The 9,628-nt window shown below is 43.6% G+C and overlaps 2 protein-coding genes across 6 annotated transcripts in view; both read right to left on the reverse strand.

Annotated features, from left to right (window-relative positions):
• CMC4 (C-X9-C motif containing 4) overlaps positions 1-9,622 on the reverse strand; it is a 10,358-nt gene extending 736 nt beyond the window's left edge. Inside the window, exons 1-2 of one of the 4 annotated variants that reach the window (XM_006171069.3) lie at positions 9,549-9,622; positions 2,311-2,378 (exon numbers count right to left, since the gene is read on the reverse strand). In XM_006171069.3, coding sequence (XP_006171131.1) covers positions 2,311-2,368 — 58 coding nt within the window. In that variant the 5' untranslated portion in view covers positions 2,369-2,378; positions 9,549-9,622. Of the gene's footprint in view, positions 1-2,310; positions 2,379-3,275; positions 3,514-9,272; positions 9,372-9,548 lie in introns of those variants that run through there. The other 3 variants (XM_027769327.1, XM_027769326.1, XM_006171068.3) reach the window with 3 other exon arrangements.
• On the reverse strand, positions 2,338-9,361 carry MTCP1 (mature T cell proliferation 1). Of its 2 annotated transcripts, none has more exons than XM_014585227.2 (5): positions 9,273-9,361; positions 4,243-4,394; positions 3,957-4,127; positions 3,824-3,875; positions 2,338-2,378 (listed from the first exon to the last, which is right to left on the reverse strand). In XM_014585227.2, exons 2-4 carry the CDS (start codon positions 4,345-4,347, stop codon positions 3,828-3,830), a joined length of 324 nt encoding a protein of 107 aa, XP_014440713.1. In that variant the 5' UTR covers positions 4,348-4,394; positions 9,273-9,361; the 3' UTR covers positions 2,338-2,378; positions 3,824-3,827. The 2 variants fall into 2 exon arrangements, with proteins under 2 accessions (XP_014440713.1, XP_006171128.1); XM_006171066.3 differs by lacking the exon at positions 2,338-2,378 and adding an exon at positions 3,597-3,737.
• Positions 9,623-9,628: the final 6 nt, after the last annotated feature.

A 9,628-nucleotide genomic window follows, 5' to 3' on the forward strand; every position in this document is an offset into this window, starting at 1 on the left:
TTCTCGCTTTCTGTCTCTATGTCTCTCTCTGTCTGGTGAGCGCACGTGACCTATAGCGAAAAACCTCTCCTCTCAAAAAAAAAAGATCAAGTTATTAGTTTATGTCCCTTTTTCTAGGGCAGCAGTTTTGTTTGTTTGTTTTGTTTTTGTTTGTTTGTTTTTTGAGAGGATTTTGCTATAGGGCACGTGCACTCGCCAGAAAGAGAGAGACAGAAAGCAAGAAATCACCCCCCAGGGGGGATGGTCACGCCGCAATCCCTTCTCCTCCATTCTCCTCTCGGGATCTTGGGCACGCACGCACACATGCCCGGCATGAGTATAAGCCACCGGGTCTGGGACTCAAACTACAGTTGACTACATGGGAGTCCAGTGACCCAGCCATTACACCAACTGCTGGTCCCACAGGTTTTTTTATTTTTGTTTTTTTTTTTTGTTAAGAGAGACTTTTGCTATAGGGCATGTGTGCTCACCGGAAACACAGAGAGAGAGAAAAAGCAAGAAATCACCCCTGGGCGGGGGGGATGGCCATGCCACAATCCCTTCTCCTCCAGTCTCCTCTCGGGATTTTGGGGACCCATGCACATGTGCCCAGTGGTGAGTTTTAAGCCACTGGGTCTAGTACTTTAACCATGGTCAGCTACATGGCAGTCCAGCAATGCAATCATTATGCCATCTGCTGGTCCCAGGGCAGCAGTTCTTAACATTATTATTATTACTACGGGTTGATAATCACTTCTGGTCATTTCCTGAATTAGACAAATGTGTAGGACCCATACCTTTTCTTGCATACAGGTCTGTGCATCAGGAACCAGCAAACTGCAGCCTGAGAGTCACATCTGTCCCCCCCCCCTTTATTTATAGCTAGGCGCTAAGAATAGGTTTTAGATTTCCAAAGAATTGTGAATACACAATACAAAATGAAGCCCTTACAAAGCCTAAAATATTATCTGTTTGGCCCTTCAGAGAAAACATTTGCAGATCCCTACTATATGAGTATTAAAATGAGGTGAATAGGAATTAGCCCAGGATAGGAAAGACAATTGTGACTAGAAAGACAGTGTAACAGGTGAGCAGATGGCATGGTGGTTAAGGTACCTAGATCCCACATGGCTGACTGTCCAGTTCAAGTCCCAGACCCAGCAGCTTGAAAAATAAACTTGTGGCATGTGCAAACATGCCCAAAATCCTGAGAGGAAAATGGAGCAGGGATTGCAATTTGGCCACTCCCCATTTCTTTCCTTCCCTTTTCTTTCCTCCAGTGAACTTTTCTCTTAGGCATGTTTTTTCCTATGATGGTAGGGTGACATGCACACCCTTGACAGGTGTCACCCACCACTATGCGATCTCTCTCTAGCCCTTCAGTTCCTCAGGATCTTGGGCCCCTGCATGCTTTAAGCTGGCCAGGGGATCTGAACCCATGGTTGGCTGTATGGCCTTCAGTGATGCTGAAGTCCCTAGCATACCAGAGACTATGCTACCCAGGCTGGTCTGCCTTCTACCACTTTTAAAAAGTGAGTTGCCAGCTGCAGTGAAGTATAACCAACCTATCTGAAACTAGTCTTTTGGGCCAGTTCTCACATGGCTGACCATGGCTCCATTTGAATCCTGACCCCAGTGGCTTGAAAAACATGCCAGAAACATATGTGAGCATTCTTAGGATCTCAACAGGATGGAGAAATAGAGGAAAAGGGATTGCTGCATGAACACATCCCATTAGGGGTGCTTTCTTCCTTTCCTTCTCTCTGTGACAAGTGCACATGGCCTTGGCAGTTAAACAACAAAAAACCTAGTCTTTAAAAAAAGTCTTTGTGGGACCTGCAGATGATGTAGTTGTTGAGTTGCTGGACTCCCACAGGGCCAACCGCGGTTCAAGTCCTGGACTTGATGGCTTGAAACTCTTGCTGGGCACATGTGCATGTGTGCCCAAAATCTTGAGAGGAAACTGGAGGAGGAAAAGAAGGGATTGTCACATAGTCATCCCCTCTAGGGCTGATTTCTCACTTTCTGTCTCTGTCTCTGGTGAGTGCACACTCTATAGCAAAAATCTCTAAAACAAACAAAAAAAACTCAGCTCAGCAGTTTTTAAAGTTTTCCAGGTGATTCTAACATATACAACCTGACCTGAGAATCCCTAGCTTACAGTGACATCACTTTTATGCATTTTTAATAATAATAGGACAATCATCAGATAAGTTAATTACAAAATATGTTACATTGAGAAGCATTAACACGGGTTGCTGATAAAAGAACAGTTGGTCTCTTATTGTTGTTCAAAGTGGAAAACTGTGTTCAAAGTACTTCAGACACTACCTTGTAAACATTTCTGTATTTCACAGGCTTGCTTCTGGCATGGATCCTTCTGCGGCATATCCAGAAATCTGAAACAAGAAAAATGATTTTTATTATGCTTTTGCTCCATAAGGACTTTAAAGCCTCTGTACATGGAATTTTCTACTGGGACAAATAGTATGTCTTTACAATTGCTGAAAAATAATGACACTAAAACACTCTTCCCATTCGTAGGATGAATCAGCTGTATTTTCTAATATTCATCTCATGTTCAAGATATAGAAACGTGCTCGGGGGGGGGGGGGACTTGTATCAGTTGGCTCATCTGGAATATTGTAAAGCAATGTTGGGCTAAAGGAACTGACACCACAGGCCACTGCAGAAGAAACCTTGGTAAATGAGTAAAGCGCTTGAGCCTTTTTCCTTATTACACACGTGTGCAATGGGCAGCATACCTCGCAGCATTGATGGAAGAGTTAAGTGTGCTGAAGTGTATAAAGTGCAGAGAATCATGCCCAGAAGGCAGTGAGGATTCAATACATGGTAGCTATTATTCCTAAGACCTTTTTTAGAGGAAGTAAAAACTTACTTTTAATGTATATAAACTGTTAGGACTACTTAACTCAGGAAACTTGTTTTAAGTGCTAAATGTTTTCTTAAGAATCAGCAATACTTCATGCTTAAATTACTTCCTGAGAAAGGTCCAGTTAAGTAGCAAAAACGTTTTGCACTCTTATCAAAACCAGTGTATTTCAAATATCTGTAACCTGAGAATGAATTTAAATGCCCACAATTTTTATAAGCAATTTCTAATGATTTGAAGACACTATTTCAAAAAGAAAAAAGGCCCAGGAGCCTTTGTAGCTAATTTCATCAGTGCAAAATCATCCGCCTCCTCCCCACCCCCAGCCCCGTAAGTTCTCAGCAGATCCAAATTAGGTCAGTACTGGGATGGGAAACACTGGAGCAAAGCCTAGGATATTTACAGGAAAGGAGAAGGAAAGGCAGGCGAATTGCTGCAGGGCAAAAAGAAAAGCGACAAATGGATGTTGCTGCTAGGAGCTGCTCTCTTCTCTCTAAATCAGTACCAAGTCCTTGGTGATCAGGGCATCTGTTCTGTAGCAGGTGCTGACTTTTGTGGGATTCATCAGATCCCAGTTCGAGCCGGTGATGTCCATTAAAGGTTCTATGGCAATTTCCAAAGGAGTCAGTTTCCAGTTACCATCCTGACTAACTGCTTTGGTTGACTTGCTTTCTGCCTGGTAACCCTCTCTCTGCAGTTTCACTTGCAGCATTCTTCATGACCCTTCCTAAACTTCTGTGTTCTTGAGCAGTTTTTCAACCCACTCCCTCCCCCCAGGCCAAGGGTAGGTGCACTGTAGGGTGGATGAAGTGATTGCCATATATTGAACAGAACAAAGGAGCATATCTTCCTAGAATCCCAGCACCTGGAAAGAAAAAATCATTAAAATCACCACAACTGAATACAGTGAAAATAAAGAAAGGGGCACAGGGGAGAAACAGAAGTACATACCAAGTTAATCATCAGGCAAAAGCTTAAGCAACAGCTCCTGTACTCCCCTGACCTGTTGAGAAAAGAAAAGTTCATAGAGGACTCAGTTTTAAGAGTCCTGATGCAATGGAAAATGACTAAGCAACATGTGTACCATTAAATGATGCTGTATCTGCCACAAGCGAGAGTTGTTATCCATGTAGCGCTCCTCAGGGTAGAGTTGCCACATGAGAGGTAGCTGGGAGGTAAGAAGGTGCCTTGGCCTAGCTGCATCACCTAAGGGAACCTGAACTTGCTGGACTCGTACCCTTAGGAAATTCGTCTCCTAATGGAAAGGAATGATCAGAAATAAAACCAAACACTTCAGAATACTGAGGCTAGACAGAAACTGAGTTGCTTGAAAGCAAGATTAAAGAAATAAGCAAAATGTAAACAGTTACCTCTTCCACGACGGCCACCCATGTGCGCTGGTATTCGTCGCGGTAGATACCCTCTTGGTGAACCCAGAGGTGATCGGGTGGAGCCCCCACATCCTCTCCTGCCATTCTGGGCTTTGGGTTCCAATTCTAGCCCTGCTTTTCTCCACCTAAGCCTGCAGCACCCGCGCACAGGACACAGGTGTAACTTTTTGGGTTTGAATGAACTCACCAGTGAGCAAAGTGACCTGATACTAGCAACCACCACCAAGAACCAAACCTCACTGACGTGTATTTCCACAGCTTAAATAGAACCAAGGATATCTGAAGCTTTCCGCAAGACAGCTGAAGTGAATCTCACGCAGAGCTTCAGGTAATGCCGTTGCCTGCAAAGAACTAAAGAATTCAGCTAGGTGAAGAGTTCCGCTGCTGGTGCTGGCCATACAGGAAGCTGGGCAGTGGCCTCACAATCTTTGTATTTACAAAGCGATGTTGAGCACAATGTAGTTAGCAACAGAACTGCACAAGAGTGTGTTAAGGTCACCCTTCTTTTGGCAGGAAGGCAGTATAAAAGACACGTGCATGCCATATTCCTCAGGTAAAAGCTACTTGCTAGCAGTTTCCATTTTAAGAGGTAGAAGTTTGAAGGTCAAATCATGTGTATGGCTTTCTAAATTGACAAGAAAAGTTTGTTGGTTTTAAGGGCAAAGAATCTACATAACAGTTTACTAAGAAAGGTTACATATACTTACAATGCCTGGGCATTTCTAGAAGGGTATTTTTATATCAGGAGAATTTTTTAAATCTTTTTTTCTTAGAGAGATTTTTGCTGTAGGGCACGTGCTCTCGCCAGAGAGACAGAGAAAGACAGAGACAGAAAGTGAGAAATCACTCCCCAAGGGAGATGGCCATGTCGCAATCCCTTCTCCTCCATTCCCCCCAGGATTTTGGGCACGCACGCACATGCGCCTGGCATGAGTTTTAAGCCTCTGGGCCTGGGATTTAAACTGTGGTTGGCCATGTGGGAGTCCAGCAATGTAACCATTATGCTATCTGCTGGTCCCTATATTAGGAAAAATATTTAAGGAAGTTTCATGAAATTTCTGAGTGGCAACAGACTTTGGTGGTCATGGTGATGTGCTGCTACAGGATGTTACAGAAGCCACTTTCCCACAGAGACATACATTTATAATTTTTATTTCCCTAGAAAAGCCCCTCTGCCCTTTGAGAGGTGTAAAGGAAGCACAGCTCCCAGAGCACTCGGTTAGTAGGGCAAACTCTCTCCATAAGGATCCTCTGTCTCTGCATCTTGGACCTCACAGTAATTTGACATGGACCCTACTTGTACCATCACGATGTAGTCTCACTGTATTTCTGCCTTTGGAAGAGCACAGATAAGACATTGGGGGGTTTGCCACACAAAATCTTTCCCTTGAGGTGGCCATTAGTTAGGAAAGGAAATGCTGCACAGCTTGGGAGATTGTTAAGAGCAAATCAGATGCCAGAAGTCATTATGATGCAGGCCAGGGAAAAGCCAGAAATAAAGGTTAAATTAGCTCAACTAAGCCCTCTTTTCCAAGGACAACAATCTGAGTCTGACTTTTTTCCTTAACACTGTTACTTTAGCTTCCTGATAAGGCAAATAGAAGATGCTTTTATAGACTTAAGAAGTGGCCTAGTTGTTTTGAAAAATTTAAAAGCATTACAGTTGCTTTGCCACTGTGCCCTTAGTTTTCACATGGATGTACTCTCATTTCAAATACATCTAAGATGGAACCTTTTCTTCCTACCCACATTTCTTTTGATGGCAACACCATGTCTGCTACTGTTTCAGACTCGGAGCTTAGGACTTATCTTGGATTGCTTCCTTTTCCTGGTCTGTCTCTCATCAAACCCAGTGATCTTTCCCCACCTTTGGCCTTTCTTTCTATGTGCCTAAAATGCCTTTCCAAATCACTCTGCCTATCTTAGTATCATTATGATAGAATCCATGACTACTACACATGTGTAGAGATGGATTCTGTAGGCATAAGCCTCTAGCAATACATAACTGTATTTTTTCAAAGCCATTCTGCTCCCTGCCCCCACTCCCCACACTTAACAGATACTATTGTTCTGCCTCTCCTTTCCAGAGCTTGGGAGAGGGGGGATAAAACAAACAAACAAACAAACCCCAGTAAATACAAATGTCAAAATAAAATATACTAAGGCTTAGATGTTGAGCACAAAAGACATAACATGTAGGGAACCAGCAGTTAGTGTAATGGCTATGTTGCTGGACTTCCATGTAGTCGACCGCGGTTCGTGTCCCAGACCCGGTGGCTTAAAACTCACGCCAGGGGGAACCAGCAGTTGGTGTAATGGCTATGTCGCTGGACTCCCACGTAGTCGACCGCGGTTCGCGTCCTGGACCCGGTGGCTTAGAACTCACACCAGGCGCATGTGCGTGCATGCCCAAGATCCCGAGAGGAGAATGGAGGAGAAGGGATTGCGGCGTGGCCATCCCCTCTGGGGGGGTGATTTCTCACTTTCTGTCTCTATGTCTCTCTCTGTCTGTCTGGTGAGCGCACGCGCCCTATAGCGAAAACCTCTTAAAAAAAAAAAACAAAACAAAAACAAAAACCTCACGCCGGGCGCGTGTGTGTGCGTGCCCAAGATCCCGAGAGGAGAATGGAGGAGAAGGGATTGCGGCGTGGCCATCCCCCCTGGGGGGTGATTTCTCACTTTCTGTCTTGAGAGGAGACTACAGGAGAAGGGATTGCGGCGAGGCCCCCCCATGGGGGGGGGGGTGATTTCTCGCTTTCTGTCTCTCTGTCTTTCTGGAAAGCGCACACGCCCTATAGCAAAAACCTCTCCAAAAAAAAAAAAAAGACATAACATGTAGATAATGCTTTTTTTTTTTTTTAAAGTAGAAATCTAGGAACAACCAACATGGTGACATTTAAATTGGAAGGAAAAGTAAAATTTTATTGGTTGTGCTGACATTAAAAGGAAATAATTCCAGTGGAATAGAGAGGCAGCAGATTGGAGATGATGGTGTGAGTTCCTAGGAGTCACTACAAAATAGTCTTGGAATATAGGATGAGCCTTGCAGTGAGCCTTAGCACATCGTCCTGGATTGGGTGTGAAGGCCCAGAGAAAGGCAACTACAGTGATCCAAGGACAGAGAAGCCATCAAGTGAACAGGAATCAATAAAGTCCTAGTTGACAAAAGCAAAGGCTGAGTAAATGGGATTCAAACCCAAACACAGGTATTATGAATGGAACACCATCTCCCTAATCGAGATTTCTAGAACATTTGCTCCCAACATTTTCCTTGGTCAAATAAACTTGGGAATCTTGGAGAGTCATAAGGCAAACTCAAGGATTAATACAGACTGCAAATGTAAGTGGATTCAAAACAAATGTTTAGATAATTTCATAGCTTTCTTATTCACTAAAAGAGATTGCCTCCATGAGGGTCACCTTGATGCCATGGCTGGAGACTACAGTGGTGTAGACAGACTATTTTTTACTAAGACATTTTGTAAATTAGCTTTTAAATGTATTGATATATCACATAGAAGGGCTTAACTAAGTGAACTCATCATTTTCCTTTGCAGAATGAGGGGGTATTTTGTCTTTAAAAACAAGTATGATTTGCTTTAAATTCCAGCTGTTGAACAGTTTTCAAGCGTTGATCAGTTGAATACCCATGCTTTATTTGAAGTCAATTAATAAACTCATCCAGTGGGTGAAAGTACCAACGACCCGGCTCTGGAATCAGCCTGATTCTGCTACTTCCTAGCTTTGTGACCACGACAAGTTAATCTCTCTTCATCTCACTTTCCTGAGGTGTAAAACGAGAATTAAAGAACATATTCATCATAATAGTACTTACTTGGCATTTCCAGTACATACGTAAAACATATATTTACATATATTGACTCATTTAATCTTCACAATCTTCATTGGGTGCTATGAGGTGGGCACATTGTTATCCCTCTTCGTGGTGAAGAAAGGAAGGCACAGAGAAGTAAGGTAAATTGCCTAAGGTCACACAGCTAGGAAGCTGCAGAGCCTGGTCCCAATTGGGGTAGGTTACATTCGCCAAGTTTATAAATGCTTAGAAGAGTATCTAGCACATAATGTGCTTGCTATAAATGTTAATAGGCCTTTTCTACTCCATTAAATTGTTTGGAGTTGTAAAAGGCAGCTATGAGCATTACAAATGTTAGTGAATGTCATTCTAGAGTGACTGTCAGGACCAGCAGCAAAAATGAAGGCGTTTTTCTTCTGAAGTGCTTAAAGACACTTCATAAACTCAGACTATCCATACATTACCAAACATAACCATGAGAATAATAACCCTTGCTGCCCCATCAGGGCCACTGAAAATCATGTATGACATAAAATCCAAACCTAAGACAAAATTTACATGGGCTGAATGTAATTGCACACTTGAGACCTTTGAAGCCTTTATCAAAATTAATCATGGAAAGATGTGCCATGTGATCCTCAAGCAGTGGGTACAAATGGAGATAGCTGGCATATATATTAGAAATAGTTGCATTGGATGAGGGCCCAATTTATAGACTTGGAACTGACTTGGGAGAAAAGAGCAAAGCATCAACACCTTGTCAGGTAACACCTTGGAAAAGTTTCCTTTCCAGTACTGCCTTACCTGTCTGGCTTCAAAACCACACAAGGCCTAGAAAAGCCGATCAAAGAAACAGAAGGAGAGACTCAGAATTGCTCCTAAGATCCATGTGTAATTCCAACTCTTGTGGATTGACGTGAACCCTTGGCACGTGTGCCGGTACCTCAAAGGCGAATCAATTGTACATGTAATTTCATCGTGTCTGGTAACATCAAGACAAGGAGAGCTGAGGAAACTTGTATTCTGGATAGTTGATGTGATGCATCTTAACTTGAATCAAAACGGGTCCCCCCGGGCCCTTTCCCCTATATCCAACAGACAACTAGAAGACTTTGTGCGAAGTAGCAGCAGCCAATTTTAAGATTGATACTTTTTCAGATACAGTGTAGCACTGTTTCTGCAAAAGGTTACTCACATGAATATAATGTTTCTTGGACTAATCAATCCGCCGCGACCACAGCTAGGCTAAAACTTCCAGGTCTCCCACCCTGGGCCTCTCGAGCCGATCGCGACGGGGGGCCGCGGGAGCCGATCGCGACGTGAGCCCGGGGCGAGTCAAGGGGCATCCCGGGCTGAGGTCACTCAAACCGAAGTTACAAGGCGCGGGCCGGCAACCGGAAGCAGTCCAGGAGTTGTACACGATTCAAGGACTGGGACTTGAAAATAAAATTAAGTAAAAGAAAACCTTAACTGTTTTAGGACCGACTTTCAAAAGCGCGTCCTCCTGCTCAAGAGGCCGGCGTTGGCGGCGATGTCGCCTCAAAAGGCTGT

This window comes from Tupaia chinensis, unplaced genomic scaffold (assembly GCF_000334495.1).
Source record: "Tupaia chinensis unplaced genomic scaffold, TupChi_1.0 Scaffold149248_1, whole genome shotgun sequence".
Classification (NCBI taxonomy): domain Eukaryota; kingdom Metazoa; phylum Chordata; class Mammalia; order Scandentia; family Tupaiidae; genus Tupaia; species Tupaia belangeri.

Coding starts and splice junctions, on each gene's coding strand:
- MTCP1 (XM_014585227.2), bottom strand. CDS start 4,347: ATGGCAGGAGAGGATGTGGGGGCTCCACCCGATCACCTCTGGGTTCAC. Junction 4,128..4,242: donor GGGTGGCCGTCGTGGAAGAG/GTAACTGTTTAC, acceptor CCTTTCCATTAG/GAGACGAATTTCCTAAGGGT. Junction 3,876..3,956: donor AGATACAGCATCATTTAATG/GTACACATGTTG, acceptor TTTTCTCAACAG/GTCAGGGGAGTACAGGAGCT.